We start from the raw sequence: 18,499 nt of genomic DNA on the forward strand, positions 1-18,499 counted from the left end.
GTTTCTCACGGTGTTGTCGCTTGCAGATTTCTTATACTTTTTCTTCTACCCTGAAGATGGGGGCGATACGTTCCTCCGAAACGTCGGTTAACACCACATATACACGGTGCCAAATCCCAGAAGACTGCTTTCTTCAAAGTGGAAATTATTACCAAAGTTCGATGCTGGTTTTAACCCATTCAGACTCAGTGCAATGAAGAGAAGTCTCCATTTTTCCTCGTTATTGTCCCCTTCTCAATTTTTCTCCTGATTAGTGAAGTTTTCCTTGTGCTTATTTAAGCATATTTTTCTTCTTCTTACGGCATTATGACGCTTTCAGTTTAGTCTTAGCCTCCCATAGAATTACTGTCTATTCTTTTCTTTCGTGAACTTCTAGTCTCCTTCTTCTTAAAGTTATACCAGCCTCTTCATCATCTAACTATGTCATCTTGGGTTTATTTAAGCACCACATCATGCGTATGTATGGAGGAGGTATAGCTGCATGCATTGGTAACCTCAGTACTAAATGGAATTCAGTTATCATCATGCCCTGGCTGCTTAACCCCTAGGGAAAGAGCTCTAAGTACCCATTGTGTAGGAGGCTGAGTAGGTCCCAGAGCTGGTCCAAACACTACGGAGAACTGAAAGATTTCTTTGCCTTCCCGGGAGTCAAACCTCTGATTCTTGGGCTTCCCAGCCCATAGCCCATTGCTTTACTGAGATATACCAGCTCCTTTTTCTTACCACATTTTTCAGCTGTCATCCTCCATTATCTTTTGCTACTTTTCTTTCTCCACCTTCCCATATTCTTTATTCTCATATGTTCCTTCTCCATTTTCTTCAGCATCCTGACGCACACAGTTGTGTGTCGAGGGTCTGAAGAGACAACGTATTATAATTTTGATTATCAGTTTGCTAATCAGAATTGTCAGCCATTCCAGATTAACCTTCCCCACATATATTCATCACTATAGTTTAATCATACTTTTAACATGAACATAACGTAAGGAATGTGTTTCTGTGCCAACAGGGAGAGCTTGTAGCTGGTATGGAAGATGTATCTCTGACAGAAGCAATGGCTGCACCATTCACAGATGATATCCGAGAGAAGCTGCTGGTGGAAGATGACAGTGATCAGGCCATTCTAGGTACGTATAGTGTCTTCCTGTTGGTATAGCTCATATATAGGTAGCTGACATTTATGTGATTAGCAAAGTTAAGTGTGACTGGACACAATAGTCATGACGTGTGCATGGTACTCCTAACTGTGAAGGAGATTGCATCAGAGCCCACGGTAACATTATTGACATCACAGATTAAGCTCTTAGCCCGTTATGTTGACGGGCATTTAAAGGGAAAAAGAGGACTGTTTCCTCACTATCCATGCAGAGGGCCCAGACAAGAGTCATCTCTTCCCAGTGCTTGGGTTTAGATTCCCTTGTGTCAGAAAAATTTATGGGGCCCCTGAAAAGAACTAATTCACACACACACACACACACAACTTTTTCTCACTATTAGAGTTTCTACCTGTATGCCCCTTAAATGGGCCGTCTTACTACTACGTTCATGTTTGCCTGAATTGGTTCCCACCCACATCCAAACCATTCTTCTCTGACGTATTTGTTACATTAATTCTGCACTTCACTGAGCAGGTTGGTCTGTTGGCAATGCTCTAAACTTGTAATTTGGAAGGTGCTTGGTTCAAATCTGAGCCATTATGGCTGAGGTTTTTCATGATTTTCCTCATTCCATCAAGGAAAATTCCAAAATAGCACCTTGATAAAGATACAGATGCTTCCTTCAAAATTCTTTAAATTTCATCATGCATTGTACCATTCAATTATACACTCTTTAGTCCAGATACTGTCAGCAATGTAAAAGAAATGACCTTATTCTGCACTTCAAAATGTAATTTTTCATATATACACATTGTAACACCAGCAGCTCTGCCGCAGGACAGCCATTTTGCAGAACACTGGCAGTTTGCAGTATTTAATGGTAAAGAGATGAAGAGCAAATTATCTCTATACATCCAGGGTATCACAAAAGTTAGCTGCAAGCACTATTTTAGATGAGTGAAGCTGTGTGCTCAAAGTGCACTCTGAAAGACAATTTCTTTTCTTGCACATCATGTTGCCATCTGACATGCATTAGGCATGACAGTCTGAACAAAACACTGAGAAGCAACTGACCCTTTACCATAAGAGCAAAAGTATTATCTCTGTGTACTTCAAGGGCACAGTAAAATGAAACTTTTAATGTCATGAGACAGCTTTCTTGCTTATTGCTTGGCTCATTCTTCATCCTTGAAGATGGAGCAGTACGTTCTAAAATGTCGACAAACTTCTTCCAGAGTACATGGTGTCACATTCCACAAAATAGTACTCACCTGTTAGCATCCTGAAGCATAAATTTCACCTAAATAATATTTGAAAGCTGCAACATTGGTTGACTTTCAGCAGACTACACGGCATTATAAGCCAGAAGACAAAACTCTTTAAATCCATATAGTTTGGTAGAATGTTTCAATGTTTATACCCTGAAGATAAAAAAAAAAAAGAGTAAAGCTATCCCTGTAACAGGCCGTGAAGGTCCATAGGGTTGTGAGACGTTGAGGGTCCCACATTATCTAGACAGTCCGCTCAAAGATGGTGGTAAGGTTGTCAGCCTTACGCGCCGGCTGCGCTTTACTCCCCAGGAAAATTATTTATTTAAGACTACAAGGATTTAAGGAGTTGGTATAGCAATGGGCTAGAGGCTTGACAGCCGGGTTTCAAATCCCAGTAGCAGTCAGACTTTTCTCTTCTTCACAATGTCCATACTGGCTCTGGGGCCCACCTCTTATCCAAAGGGTGTGGGGAAGTGATTTCTTCAGGGCATAAAGGGATTGATGCATGAAGCTGACAGCTCACCTCCATTTAGTGCTGAGGTCAAGAATGGTTAAGCTATACCTCCACTCCCCCATATGTTTTCGTGGCATAGTGCTTAATTAAGCACAAGGACAACTTTACTTTTCTTCATTGCATTTCCTACCTTTCAGGAAATGCACAGCATTTCCATAATAGGAGCCCAACTTGTTAATTGTGCTTAGGGAAACATTCACTGTTTACTGTGAGAATCATGCAGGAAACACATATACACTGTGTGGGAAAAATTCAGAATTTTGCATGTTAATGTAGGTGGTAAATATAGTTACCACTGTACTTTAAAGGGCTAATATAATGCTTATCTGATGTTAGAGAATGGAAGTGTCATTGTTATATGTATGTATATGACACGTGTTCCTCTGATATGCATCAGTTCAGTATGTTCCGTGATTTCCAGATCAACATGTATTGCGGGTGTGGTCAGACTTGACTCCTTCACGCTCCCCTGGGCTCACGTCTCCCAGGCCTAAATCTCCAGAGGGAAGACGCAGAATCCTACCTGGCACAGCTATCAACCTGAACAAGGTAATCAATCCTGCAACATTTTACTTATGGTCTCTATAGCATTGGATCCAATCACCTCTTTTGTTGTGAGGTTGATCTTGGTTTGAACAAAACAGTTTGAGGCAACTTGATATATAAAAATCACTTAAAATGGGATTTAATTTTTTTTATGAAATACAGTGTTTATGAAAAATTTGTTTTTGAGAAAGAATTGTGAAAGTGTGTCTAGCATAACAAATTGTGATTATAGCGTGTCTGGTAGAGAAAATTTTCATTCTCATCTAAATTCTCAAACCCCCCCCCCCTCCTCAAATTCTCATCTCGATCAGATTATGAACTAAACAGTCATTGTGATGTGCCCCTGATATTGATAATGTTACGAGTGGTTTCATGTATACACACAGCTGAGATGCTTCCGAAAGTAAACTGACTTTGTGGTGTGATGTTTCAGGCATCCACAACAGGAGCTCTGTTGCCAGGTGCTGCAATTCCGTCCCATTCCAGCAGTGTGCCTCATCCATATCAGACCCATTCTCGCCCTGCGTATTACCCTCGTCACATGCGAAAGGAGAAAGTAAGTGAATTAACCTTAAAGCTGCATGACAGTTATGTTTTTGTGCATGTGTGTAACCACCGTCTTAAATGCAACACTTATTTTTAGTCTTTCATGTATCTTATTAAAGCCTGTTTCAGCCTCATTTGACCGTCATGATGTGTATACACTCTTGCTAAAATTGTTTCACCATCATGTGAATGCATTCTTATTTTTAATCTTAAAAACTTTAAAATCTTTAAAAGTTCATAAAATTGCTGCACTGCATCTAGTTTTGTTTGTTGTGGTGGTGTGCCGATATCGGCTCCCTGCAGAGACGATCTGTTCTGTGAGTGTACAAACTTTGAATCCTTTTGTTGACAGTGGTGTGACACATCGTTTAAAACTATTATTTTGGACTTTTCCAACCAACTGAATTTACAGAAATGAGGTTATGGGAAATGAAACTTCTCTGTTGAGCCCCATGGAAGTCTGTGGTCTTAAAGTAGGGATAAGGTACACAAGTAACTGAAATTGGATTATCCAAGCTATTTTATGGTATGCTGTTGTAGTGTGCCACAAATTAGTATACAAATCCACTGCTCCACAAAGAAAACTTCATTGGGAGTTTCACTATAACTGGAGTTCTGAATTTTGTTACTTTGTGCAGGACGTATTCTCTACATTCTCGTCAGACTCTGGAAATGTACACGACTTCCCTGAAGGCCCAGAGCAAAAACATCATGGTGGCAGTGGACACATGCCCAAGAGCAAGTCAATGTCTGATTATCAAGATGCACAGAAACAGGATGCCTACTTGCCCAAGCCAGGTGAGTGATGCAGACAGAATTCTGTTTATTGGGTTTGATTTGAAAATACCACCTATGCAGTTTTATCTATGAGATCACCTCATTAAATTGCCAAAATTGAATCAAAATCATTAGAACTGCTTTTAAGCAAAACATTTTTGTATTCAAGGGCTACTATGAAGAGTCCCTATTTATGGAGTTAGAATGTTCATATCCACCTGGATAAACTCTTTAAGTATGAGGGAGAGTCAGTAAGTAGGTTACAAATGGAAGTAAAGCATAAATGGACATAATTGTGTCATGTTAATGACTCAGATGTGGGTTTGGATTGGTGAATTGATTTATTGGATATTCACTTGTCATAACTACAGATAATTATAACACATAAATAAAGTCTTCTATATCTGTTTAACTGGTTGTTACTAAGTAACAGATCTAAGCAGTGGCTATTCATCTGCATAGTTTTTCCTATCTGTTTCCTGGAAACAGATTTTAACACAGGGACTATAACTGTCACACTCAAGATATCACTGTGCTAGAGCACTCATAAAGTCTTCACATCACACGTTAAGTCGTCACTGGCCAACTTCTAATTCTTCTTCACTTCGAACTTCCCGTGGCTATGTCCTGTTGTTAACTGACTTGCAACTGCCCAGAACTAGCTTCTTTCTGAATTCACTTCTCTTTAAAACAATGTGCACAGACCCAACAGAAAACACAGTCTGTATTGTTGATGTCACCACATTGCGTAACACAGTCCAATACGCGGAAATATGTTTACCAAGCTGTTGCCTAGAAATAGATTACATAACCTTGTTCTACATGGTCTGACAATAAAGTTTGCGTATTCATTGGGGTAAAAGTGCCACATACCTCATTGCTGAATGTCACTGTGGTTGCCTCCAAAGTACTCCCCTTGGGAAGCTATGTACCAATGCCGGTGCCTCGTCCACCCTTCAAAGCAATTTTGGAACTGATTTTGTAGAATGGCCTTCAGAGCTGCTGTCGTATGACTACCAGTGTCATCAGTGACATCAGTGACATCAAAATGTCTTCCTCTCAATATATCCTTTATATTCAGGAACAGGAAGAAGTCACTGGGGCTAGATCCGGTGAATAGGGAGGATGTTCCAGCACAGTTATGTCTTTACTAGCTAACAACTCCCTCACAGCCAATGCTGTGTGAGCAGGTCCTTTGGGATCATTTTTGCACAGAGCTTCCTCATGTCAAGATCTTCAGTTAAGATTTTCCTTTGTAATTCTGTATTTCAGCATCCTGTTGCACATCTTTAATTAAATGTCTATGTATGAAGTCCATCAATAATGAAAACAATCAATAAATATTCACCATTTAACACTAACACAACATGTTTTGGCCACAGACTGTCATCCTCAAGTGTTTCAGTGCATCCAGACAAGTGGATGATACCCCTTATGAGGTGGAATAGAATTTTGTGAAATATTTTAATAGAAAAATAATGAATTTAGGTAATTATTTATGTTATTTTAAGCGGACTGCAACATGCAATTTTAGCATGCATCAAAGCAGTGTAGCAGTTTGGACGCATTGAAACACCTGAGGATGGCCATCTATGGCCGAAACATGTTGTATTAGTGTTAAATGGTGAATATTTATTGATTGTTTTCATTATTGATGGACTTCATACATAGACGTTTAATTAAGGTTTTCCTGTTTCTCTGTCACCTTGCATTAACATCGCCCTGATTTCGCTTCCACCCTTGCCAAGTTTAACAAGAAATTTAATGTCTGTTTCGACATTTTCATGATGGCACACCAAAACACACTCAGACAATAATAGACGCCACTCAGAAAGAGACTGCCATAGATCAACAACAACACAGCTATGAAACACTGTTATGCCGATGTCATCGAACCATATTGAGGTTTCTGTCCACTGCTGCCAAGGCAAGCACTCAGTGTTGAGTTCACGAACGTTATTGTCAGACCACATGTTGTTGCCTGGGACACAGTTTCCCCTATATTGTTGCATGTTGGGAAGTGTTTACCGAGCCATTGCCTGGCAATATTTTGATCAAATCTGTTACAGTAAGTTTTGAATGTGAGTCACTATGTGGCAGCACAGTCCAGCTTCATGACTGTCTAGGTAGCAGATGCGCATGTACATGTTCAGAGGCTGGTTTTAGTAGTCAAAATGCAACTGCGCTTGGGGATTATGCTGCCAAATAGCAGTGTTCTGTTGTGCTTTCTTGTGGGCAGAAGGACTCAGTGCAAAGGATATTCATAAGGAAATGTTTGTCGCCTAAAGCGGTTCGCACCTGGGTCAAGAAACCTGGCAAACATTTCAGTGATGAAGAGGTGGAAACAGAGGTGCGGAAGTGACTGAGACAACAGTCAAAATGCTTCTATGCTGTGGGTTTCAACACACTGGTAAATTGATGGGACAAATGTATCAATGTTGGAGGAGTTTTCCACGTTCAAATATAACATGTTTTATATCCATTTGTGACCTATTAATAACTCTTCCTCCTTCCAGCTAGCCAGGTGCTAGCAAGGCACACATAGATATGGACAGACAAATAGAATTCCAGAAATCACTTTCTCACATTCTGGGGTGCTGATAACATGTAATCATAGTATGAATGCAGTGTGGGGTTAATATTTGCTTCCCAGTAGCACCGGCCCTCACCATATATTAGGATGAGCAAGTCAGTGGTAATGAATGGATGAAATGCACACAAAGATTTGGTAGGAAAACCTACAGGGATGGGACCTCTTAGAAGACCTAGGCATAGGCGAGAGACATAAATTAAAATGTCTCTTAAAGAAATAGGGCGAGGTGTTGTGGACTAGATTTATCCCGCTGAGGACAGGAACCAGTGTCAGGCACTTACGAATGCAGTGATGAACATTTGGTTTCCATAAATGTTAGTTATTTTGTGAGTAACTGAGCAACTGTTATTAACTCAAGAAGGTCCCTTCTCCCTGGAGTTAATTTGTGATTCCGAGCTGTATAAAATATATGATGGATCTGATGCATATAATGTTGCTGCCTATTATGTGGGCATGTGTATCTACGTAGATAAATCTGTAAGTCTACATGTTACTTCAAAATGGAATCTGAGTCAGTTTTAAGACTTGAATTAAGTCTTGAGAAATGAGATTTCCATAAATTTGAGTTAATGTGGTAGTAGAGCTGGGCCATATCATTGCTTCAGACTACTAGACTCTGGTTTCTCATTTTGGAGGCTTGGCTTTAATCCATAGTAATTTCATGTGAGATTTGTGATGGACATGGTTGCACCTTCACAGGTTCTCTTGAGTTTTCTTGGTTTTCACTTGCGAATCATCATTCCATCATTGTTTTATAGACTAGGCAGTATGTTATCATATCCTCAGTCTTTAAGCTGTGGTCTTCATCTCTGACCCAGCACGTGGTTTGTTATGGTGTAAGGAATTGATTTCTTTTGTGGTTGTAGAACTCTTATGTTGGTTCCAGGTCATGACTTCAGAATCCGCCAAAGCAAAGATTCAAACAGGAAGTCAAGCAGCAAGGAGACGCTGACAGATCTGACTGACAGTGGAGTGAGCGTTGTGTCAGACAGCACCCCTATTATGCACCCCAGTGCACAGTGCAAAGACAAGTATGTTACATTTTGTTATGAAACACATACCAGTTTGGGCCTCGAAGGTAAAGTGGGTTAAGTCATTGAATATAATTGTTCGCAAGAGAAAGACGCACCTTTAATGTTGCAGGCTGATGTAGTGATACCAGCCTAGACTCATTTGTGAGGTACTCAGTTCAGATCTCAGCCAGCACATTTTCTATCCTGTCCAGGTGAATGCCAGGATATTACCTCAGGCCATGACCCCTTTCTTCCAGATACTTCAGATTTATCTGTCGTACCTTTCATTCCTGTATAGCCTGACCACAGACAGGATTGTAAAGTAACCCACACAAAAGAAAATGTTTCTTTATGACACTGAATGCAGTGGATTGTGCTTTAATGATTTCAGGGTTTCACCTGCTACATTTCCTTTTAATAAGGACAGTTTTATGATGTACTTATTTTATTTTATACAATTTTTTTACCTTGCCCTCTTCCATAACACCACAGAATTGTTAAATTCAGAATAATTAATCAATATTAGGTCGCGGATTCAATTGCTGATGAGGTCAGTGGATTTTTCAATTGACCTAATCCTTCCATCCGCACTATGGCGCTGCTGTCGGCTCAGTTAAGGGTGGGCAGCACATAAGGCTGACAGCCTCACCACCATCCAATGTCTTACAACCCTACGGGCCTTCATGGCCTGTTACAGGGATAGCTTTAACCTTTACCTTTATGTTCATGCTCTAATAAATAGTACTAGAGAGGTAGCTATTCAGTGGTGTAAAAGTGATGTATATTTTATACTCATGACTGTAAATACTGTTTTTCATTTATGTCAGGCTTCTAATGCATGGTCTAAAAAATTTTTAGGCCTTTCCCCCCAGCAGTGGGGTTAAATCCCTGGATAATACATAGGTGGTTCAGTATGCCAGTCAGACAAGAATTCTACTCACCAGACATTTCTCTACAAGGCAAACCACGTCCATCATGTCATTCTAATTGATCTGCACCAACTCATAACATACAAGACACAAAAGACTGTCCCTTACATTATATAACAGACAGGGCCAAACTGCAGCTTATAAGCCACATGCAGCTCTTTTAAAACATTAGTGCAGAACACGTAGTACAGACAAGCAGCGGCACCCACACAAGAAGACTACATTAAATAACACCTGTACAGTGTGAAAACAAGAACTAGCCACTCCAGCACTTAGACATAGGGCGAGTAACCCTAAGAATTTTAAATTTTAAATTTAAAATTTAGAGAAAATTTTAAAAGGTTTTAAAAACATCATAACTAAAGATTTTTAGAGTGCTACTACAAGAATATCAAATTTGACGTGTGCAACATAATCTACATACCAGACACATATCAACGATGTAGATGTTGATAATACGAAGAATGTGACATTGTGTTTTTAAATGTTAAATTTTAGACTGGGTTCAGTGTGGCAGCAACGTTAAGAGTATACACCTGATGATGGCCGATAGAGGCCGAAACATGTAGTGTAGAAAGAACAAGATCAAAGACATATAATATATATTGTTTGCACTTAGGACGGAGTTTGTATCATTTATAGTGCAGCCCATTAATTAGTTCCCCCCCCCTTTTTTTACAAATGCATTAAATGTAACAAGTTTTGAGAAGAACCAGTCACCTGTTTTCCTTTGATATGACGTCAACCACACAGAGAGCAGTGTGATCTCATAAGCTTATTTTTATTTATTTATTTTCAGAACAGGGAAAGTATAATAAAAATTCTGCTTGTGGAGAGCATGTACTTAAACACGTGTTCCATCTAGTCCATGTCTGTTTGTGGCTCTGGAACTTCTGAAAATTAACAGAAGTCCAGAAAGTTGGAAAGACTAACCATAATTTTAATTGTTATTTCTTGTAATATTAGTATCTCATACTGTGCTGCAGTAATTACAAAAGTGCATTGCATTTCTTAGCAGCAGAGTTCTGTCATGGCTGAAGGAGAGCGACAAGCAGGTCTCCAGTGTATTGCACTCACACAGTGAGCGAGAAGGTGCCAAGCATCGGATACGAAGGAACGATCCCTCCGCAACCTCTCCTGTGGCAATAAGGTAATGCTTTGTTTCATTGTATACTGAGTGTTGTCTGGACTGGCTCTGGGGCCCACCCAGCCTCATATCCAATGGGTACTGGGGTCTCTTTCCCCGGGGGTAAAGCGGCTGGGGTGGGGCATGAAGCTGACCATTCACCTCCTGCTGGTGATGGATAGCTTTACCTGTAGCTAGCCTGTATTTAACTATGCCAGCCTGCTCTGTTCACCATTCCTACCCTGTCTCAGCTTCAGTATCTTCACAGTTCCGTCTTGTCTTAACATTCACTGATCACGCTCTTATTTTAACTGCCAAAATTTACAGCTTCTCTCTCAGGCCCCCTGCCATCCATTTCATCAGATATACAGCTCTTTTTAAATCCTCTGGCCATTAGTACTGGATGGATCGTGTGTCTTATTCTTCATCAACTGGCACAGCATTTCTACAGTGGGCTTTTCTATTGTCCTGGTTGGTGTCAGAACATGATCCCCAGCCAGCAGTGTGCTGTGTGCCTTAACCATCTCATACTCCTTGATCTGATCAACCTAATAATCTTTTGCAAGGAGTATAATTATGAATCTCCTGATTTTGCATTTTTCTTCACGCTCCTGTTACCTCCTCTCAGTCCCATCTGGTCTTTTCAGCACAGTCATCCAACCATTCCAAGCTGTATCATACGAGTTAAAAACCATGTCATTAAATAAACCGTAAGTAAGTGCTTGTATATAAAATGGTTTAGTAAGTGTGAGATTTATCGGTCATAGTGCAGTATCACTTTTTTTAATTTAATTGAATTTATTTACATTCTATAAATCCTAAGCAGGTTAGTACCTTTGGATACAGAACAAGTCAAATGACAATAGTAATGAAGTGTTGAGTGTTAACATGCTATGAGGTTCTATTAGAAAGTTTCCAGACTAGGTCAAAAGATAAATGGTGGTTAAACTTACTGATTTTGGCTGCCATCTCCTTAAAAATAGTCTCCATGGGAACGTTTACAGCAATCCCATCATTTTTTCCATGCTTCAAAAGCCCCGTGGAAGTCATTTTCCTTAATGCTGTCAAGTACTGACTGTGATTCCTTTTAGATGTTAAACTCTGTTTCAAAATGTCATCCCTTCAGTTTCATTTTCAGTTTGGGAAACAAACTGAAATTACAAGGGCTAAGTCCAACAAGTAGGGAGGATGGGGAATGATAACCATATTGTTGTTAGTTACAAACTCTGTGGTTTCAGGGATGCGTGATGCATTGGCATGATGAAAGATTCACTTGTGGTTGCGCCAAAGTTTGAGCTTTTGCATCACACATTTTTTCTCAAGCATCTCAGAACCTCACAGTAAATGTCAGAGTTGACTGTAGTGTTATGAGGAACAAATTCACAATGAACAATCTCCTTCATGTCAAAGAAAAAAAATGAGCATGCTCTTTATTGAACTCTGGACTTGCTGCGTCTTTTTTGCTTTTGGTGATTGTGGGCTCTTCCACTGTGACAATTGTTTCATTATTTCTGGATCATGACCGTAAATCCAACTTCCATCACCTGTTTTGATATTAGATATAAAAGTTGGGACTCCATTAGCCTTCTCTTGTAGCTCAAGACACATGTTTATACACCACATCTTTGATCATTTGTCAAGAATTGGGGAACACTTCACGGTGAAGTGGGCCATGTTCAAATTTTCTGCTAAGATCTGGCAAACTTCATAACTGATCCCAGCAGTACCAGTGAGCTTATAGATTGTTCAGCGACTGTGTTTGTGGATAGTTTTTCCAATATTTTCTGTCATTGTTCTGTTGCTTTGTTGCCCTAAACATTCATCATCTTCGGCTGACACTTGACCAGCTTTGAAACGTGAATGCCATTCACAAACCACTGTCCAGCTTAAAGAATGTTCTCCAGAAGCCTCATGAAGCATTTCAAGGTTTCAGTAGTGGACTTCATACAAAACTTGATGCAGACATGTTGCTTGAGTTTGCCATCCATCACATACAAAATGAAACAAAGTCAAAAAAGCCTCATGTAAAAACAATGCATGTTCACAGTGTAGTGTCACATGGCAGACTGATGCAATAGGCTCGCAGAAGTCTGACCTTGGCTTCCCATCTCGTCTTCTTTCACATGTTAATGGATCTGTGAAGTGTAATATACTATATGTAGCAGATAGTTTATGATTGACTATTTGTGCATGTTATTCAGGGGAGATGACATTAAATTTCAGCCTCAACTTGTCATTTGATAATACTCGGGACTGTAAAGGAATACGGGAGAAAGCAGTTGAAATTAACAGTATGAAATCGTATATAACAAATGATGCTCCTTGCTGATGAATTCTCAGCAGATCCCAAACTAGTTGCTATCTTCTGGGATATAACGTCATGTAGTCTGTTGAAAATCAACCAACGTTTTGGAGGAACAAGTCACCTCCATTGTCAGAGTCGAAGAATAAGCCACCTAAGGAACCAGCATAAACCAGGCAGCAAGCAATGGACTGCGCAGGGTTATATCCCAGAAGTCAGAATAAAAGTGTGCAACTATTATATGAACAGTTTTCAACATTTATACAGGCACAATAGAAAATCTGCAGCTGTATTCGCTACCTCTCGATCGGGTTCACTGGAACGTGGCAGCAATGGAGGAGCATGGGGCCCTGCTCAGCCATTTGTCGCGGACCCATCGATGCCGCCCCTACCTCTCCCACATACAGCCACACAGCTCGAGGAGGCAAGACGCAGATTGCTGGAAGAGGATGGGCGCCCCAAGACTGTACGACAAAGGTACTCCTGGATGGGTAGATAGATTAGAGGGGCCTTAAGAAATCCATATACTATGACTTTCTATGATAATTATGTGTCCCCTTTCAAAGATTAGGCTTCTAGCAGTTCCACACTTCTCATGAAACATGGTTCTTTCCGTAACTTTGAAGTACAATGGTAACTGCATATACTGCATTAAAAGAAACTGTATTTGTCCACACAGTAAATTTGCGTGTTTCATGTTATTGTCACAGTAAACAATGATTATTTCTTTAAACAGCATTAACTGGTTGGACTTTCTTATGGAGCGATGTGTTTTCTGTGATGTAGGAACTTAATTTAGAAATATCATTTAAAAGAAATTTATATGTCAAAAAGATAATGGGGCGTTTTGATAGACACTGGACTTCATGAAATGGAGTCCTCAGAGGCAGAATCTTAATTCAGCTAGAACTTAATGTCACACAGGACATGTGAGGCCCATCTTGCTCTGGGACTGTTTACTATTCCCATTTTGAATACATGTTCTTTCAAGTAATATTGTCCGGTCAGTTGTCTCAGTTGATTCCTGTTTATCTCTGATAGCTCCATAGTTCCCCTGGCAGAAGATTCTTGAAGGAAACCCTTCACATGTTCCTGCCAGGAGGTGCTCCTAATGTTACAGTGTTCTGGGATGCAACAGAATGTCACAAACATTTTTTTGTGTGGTCAGCATAGAAAGGTTAAATTCTGCAGACCTCTAGCATGTACTGCGAGATGCAGGGTTGACAGGTGGCCTTGTGTAAGTTGATACAGTTTTGTCAGTTCAATAAAAATGTGGCCATCTTCATAAGTTTCACTGTATTTCCCTCAGAAGTGGCTGTATTATTAATACTCATAAAATTATGCAGAAAATTGTTTTCTTTGTACTAGGTTTGGGGCATCATCCTCAAAAACTGCAGGTGCCATGATGCATGTGTCCATGGATGCAGCTCTCTCTGGCCAGTCAACATTGCGTAAGAGTTTACGTGGTGGCCGCAATTTGATGCTTGGAGGTGCCATCTATATGGAGGGCCCAGAGTTCACCACAGTAGTTTTCTCATTCTGTGATGAACAGTTCCCATACCGCACCAAGATTCCTGGACGGGCCATCACGCTGCGGCAGTTCAAGGAATATTTGCCTAAGAAAGGCAGCTATAGGTGAGTGATATTCCTTTCCTGCTATTTATGCTGTAATTGCCTAGTAACTCCTGTTATGAAAGCACTGAGCAGTTTGTCAGTCATCCTACCATTCACTGCTATGTAGCCTAAATATTTACAGCACCATGAAATAACTTGCAAGAGATAATATGAAAGTCCCCTAGTGGATCCCATACTGAGCCACAGCAGTTTCATGTCTTAACTGACTGGCTGTGAGAAATCTGTGTTTGGTAATGAAGACTTCTCTGAGAGTCAGTAGCAGTTGTCCTGACTGACCGAACTGATGTAGTATCTGCTGATAGTCTTAATCATACATCCCGCCCATCCCTTGTCACCCTACATCATTTCTAGTTCCTTGATAGGTCATACATTTAGTTATTCCATGGTATTTATTGATTTTTCCACATGCGTACCAGAACCAGACCATTGCAATGTTTAGTCTATGATATTTGCTTTCTTTCTCATTTGTGTTCTTATAGTAGCTGTATGTTTTCTTTCTGAGCAGCTGAAGTAATGCATATTCTGTGTTATGCTGCTACTGTCTCATTTCTATTCATAAGGCAGTACATTGTAAAATGTTCAATTGGTGCAGGTACTTCTTCAAGACAGAGTGCGATGACTTGGACATGAAAGTGATTCAGGAAGAAATAACAGATGACAACGAGGTTTTGCCATTGTGGGAAGGGAAGATAATGGCACAGGTGAAACCAGTCGAGTGAAAAAAAGAATGGGTCGACCATTAAATATAACCATCAGGTGCGAAATGTGTGCCTTTTTATCTCTTTTTTTTTTCCCTCCCCTCAAAGTGTACGTGTTCCTGAAACTTTTCAACGATATATATTTTTTCTGTAGTACAACTATTTACAAGTGCAGAGTGTTAGCATGTTGGGACTCATCAACAGACGATGTTATTGTACAAAAATATATAAATCAGTGGCAGCTCCATCGTAAACAGTTTTGTATGGAATTGTAATTATGTCGAGACTTGAGTAGTAACGAGTATGCGCGTGACACGTTTTGGTTAATTTCTATTTTATATATCTCCTTGACATGAATTTTTATTTATAACAAGTGATGGCCTATGCAGATGAATGCAGCTGCGGAGCAGTGTGCTGTGCTGTCGGTTGTTTATTTTGTATGTCTCAGATGGTACTAATGGTGAATATCAGTTTCCTTTGTGAGTATGATTTTAACAACTGTGAAAGATCTTGCTGGACGACATGTTTTGAGGTAATCATTTGTGGATCAGTGTTCATATTACAAATGATGTATCATGTCATGTACCGTTTTAACAGATTGCATAGTATTAAGCAGTAAAGATCAGCATTTTCAGATTCATAGGCAGTTCTGCCAGCTAAGTACACAGTGTTCTAAAGCTGTGAGCAGTTATTTTCTTTTCATACTTCCCCATATTTTATAATGTGTAACGAAGCCTCTTTAGGTATTCATTCATCAGTAATCTGTCAGATGACAGGTCCACAGCCTCTTCCAAAACAGTTTCTCCACTTAATGCGATCTTTGGAAAGAGACTATCCAGGAATAGTGATAATGTGGTAGTTTTTCCATTTGCTTTCCACATCGCAGTACAACAGCCGTTCAAACCACTCTGGTCACGCCTGTTGCTATACGAACTTGAACCATCTCGAGCATTATTTTCTCTGTGCTTCAAGTCGCCGCTGATGACGCCTCTTTAGGTATATCTGCCCACAATCCCGTGTTCGTGTGTACTGATCAGTGTCTTCCGTGTGCCACATTGGAGCATTTTTATCATTGTATATTCAGTTTCTGCTGGATTAACTCGTTGCTGTACAGAATTGAATCTACTGGCCTACTATTTGATTTATGCTACTCGTAGTAAACTCCAAGATTTCTCAATAAATTCCTTAATTACCTTAGGTAAAAAAAAAAGTCTGTTGTCGTGTAACTAAACTACTTTGACCTGCAGGACCATTACACTGTTTTTCTGTTACCCAAATAGTCACATATAGCCCAGCTGTCAAAGCATCCTAACTCACTCAAACAGGCATCTCCTAGTTGAAGTATCCAAACTCATTCATCACATATCGCAATCTATATGAGACAAACTCCGTCTTAAGTGCAACAATTTAATTGTAGTTCTTTCTTCTTTCCCTCCTCCACACTACATGTTTCGGCCCTAAATGGCCATCATCAGGTGTGTATTCTTACGTAGCTGCTACAGTGCCCGTAGTTTAAAATTTAAAATCACCAGTCTGAGCACACGTATTAAAGATAAACAGCGACACACACAGAGAGAGCCTACACAGAACAATATCTGAACAGGGATAAAACAAGAAGTGGCCGCTGCAGCACTATAGACATAGGGCGTGTACCCCGAGAAAATTTTAAAAATTTGGAAAAAGAAAAAGAACAGAAATTTTATAGACATTTTAATTTGAATTGAAGTTTTAAAAAAGTGCCAATTTTAGAAATCAAAATTGACGCGTGTAGGTTAACAAAGATTTTATACATACATACAATTGGAAAGACTGGTGATTTTAAATTTTAAACTACGGGCAGTGTAGCAGCTACGTAAGAATACACACCTGAGATGGCCATTTAGGGCCAAAACATGTAGTGTGGAGGAGGGAAAGAAGAAAGAACTACAATTAAATTGTTGCACTTAAGACGGAGTTTGTCTCACATATATTGTGTGAGTGTAACAGGATGCTTAAATATAATATCACAATCATCCAATATGCCAATGAACTGTATGTGATATGAAAGTCACATAATTCTGATTCCTCATGTATATGTATAGAATAAAACCATTTACTGCTGTGAATATATTAAGCTATTTTAATTCAATTATAAATTTTAACTGAAAGTAGGAATGAGAAAGAAACTGTTGAACCTGTGATTGAAATTCATTACTACTCATAGTTTATTGGTATCTGTCATTTTTGCATACCATGTTAGGGAAGTTCTCAATTTTTAAGTTAGGTTGGAATGAAATTGGCAATATCCAAAGGTAACTTGTCAGTAATTGTCACATGTCTCAGGTCAGCGTCTTAAAAGGAAGCATAATCGTAACAGCTTTATTTTTAATTTATCCAGAGTTTAATTAAATCATATTTTCTTGGATGGTTTCTTTTCTATCTGTTCTGATCAATATGATATTTTATATTTGTTGACATCACTGGTATGTCGTCCAGCAAGGTATCCTTTGTGCAGTGCACTATGAGAGCTGGGGGAAGGCATCAGTATGTGTCATTGTTTGCACGATTATTGAAATAATGGAGGCAAGTGTAAAAATAGAACTTAATGCTGTTTAATTTATATAAAAGAAAGCATGTCTTCTCATGGTATTGCCGTATCTTTTTGTCATGCTGAGATCGCTGTGGACACGGATATGTAAAAATTGCCTCTGGTTATGAACCTCAGCACTCCAGTATTCCCAGTAATGAATTTTTCTGGAGCTTAGAGAGTGCCATATTTTTTAAAGGGAGAGAAATATGATGCTGCTTAGTTTGAACACAACTTGATGCACGCATTGTAGACCAATTCACCATGTACACGTGTACATACTGCAACTCATGTATACAGTTTGTTACCGTATGTGTCACTCGCTGAATTTTGCAATAAAACTTGAAATACTGGCAATCTGGTTTCCATCTCCCTTCTTCTAGCATCATTTCCAGTCCTTTCTATCTTGCCATAAACTTTTCTTTTTGTTTTCTTATCTTCTAGTACCTGACTGAACAGTCCTCTGGATCATCCCATAGGTCTTTCCTTTAATTTTGATTCTAATACCCCTCTCAAAATCCTCCTATTCCTTCATTTTACTTGGCCAAACCATTTTAATCCTTTCTTTTCTAACCCTGTTCACAAATTCAATTCAATTTCTGGTTCTGTGCCTTTTCATTTCTCCCTTAATTCTTCGATTTGCTTTGTTTCTCTTTGAAACGGTCCAAATTTCATATCAGTTTAAAATATGCCTAATAGCCTGTTGTTTTGGGGTTTCTCTGTTTCTTATGTTTCCTTCTATAATTTAATGAAATGAGAATAATTTTGTGTTCTGACAGCTGTGTGATTTTCCCTTCTCAGTTTAATGGTTTCCTCTCCTGCATTTTTATTTCCCTCATTTTCAGTCTGCTGACATGTGTACTGAAGGTCCTCGTCATATTGAGTT

At 39.4% G+C, this 18,499-nt stretch overlaps 1 protein-coding gene across 7 annotated transcripts in view; it reads left to right on the forward strand.

Moving 5' to 3' along the window:
* The window catches only part of LOC111875413 (axin), a 75,297-nt gene extending 59,610 nt beyond the window's left edge, over positions 1 to 15,687 (forward strand). For 6 of the 7 annotated variants that reach the window (XM_023871646.2, XM_023871651.2, XM_023871647.2 and 3 more), the window contains 9 exons: positions 1,010 to 1,127; positions 3,304 to 3,431; positions 3,862 to 3,984; positions 4,613 to 4,772; positions 8,231 to 8,375; positions 10,302 to 10,436; positions 12,982 to 13,191; positions 14,083 to 14,349; positions 14,942 to 15,687. In XM_023871646.2, coding sequence (XP_023727414.1) covers positions 1,010 to 1,127; positions 3,304 to 3,431; positions 3,862 to 3,984; positions 4,613 to 4,772; positions 8,231 to 8,375; positions 10,302 to 10,436; positions 12,982 to 13,191; positions 14,083 to 14,349; positions 14,942 to 15,068 — 1,413 coding nt within the window. In that variant the 3' untranslated portion in view covers positions 15,069 to 15,687. The remainder of the gene's footprint in view (positions 1 to 1,009; positions 1,128 to 3,303; positions 3,432 to 3,861; positions 3,985 to 4,612; positions 4,773 to 8,230; positions 8,376 to 10,301; positions 10,437 to 12,981; positions 13,192 to 14,082; positions 14,350 to 14,941) is intronic. The other variant, XM_023871650.2, reaches the window with a different exon arrangement.
* The last annotated feature ends 2,812 nt before the right edge of the window (positions 15,688 to 18,499 follow it).

Source organism: Cryptotermes secundus, unplaced genomic scaffold (assembly GCF_002891405.2).
Source record: "Cryptotermes secundus unplaced genomic scaffold, Csec_1.0 scaffold15, whole genome shotgun sequence".
Lineage (NCBI taxonomy): Eukaryota > Metazoa > Arthropoda > Insecta > Blattodea > Kalotermitidae > Cryptotermes > Cryptotermes secundus.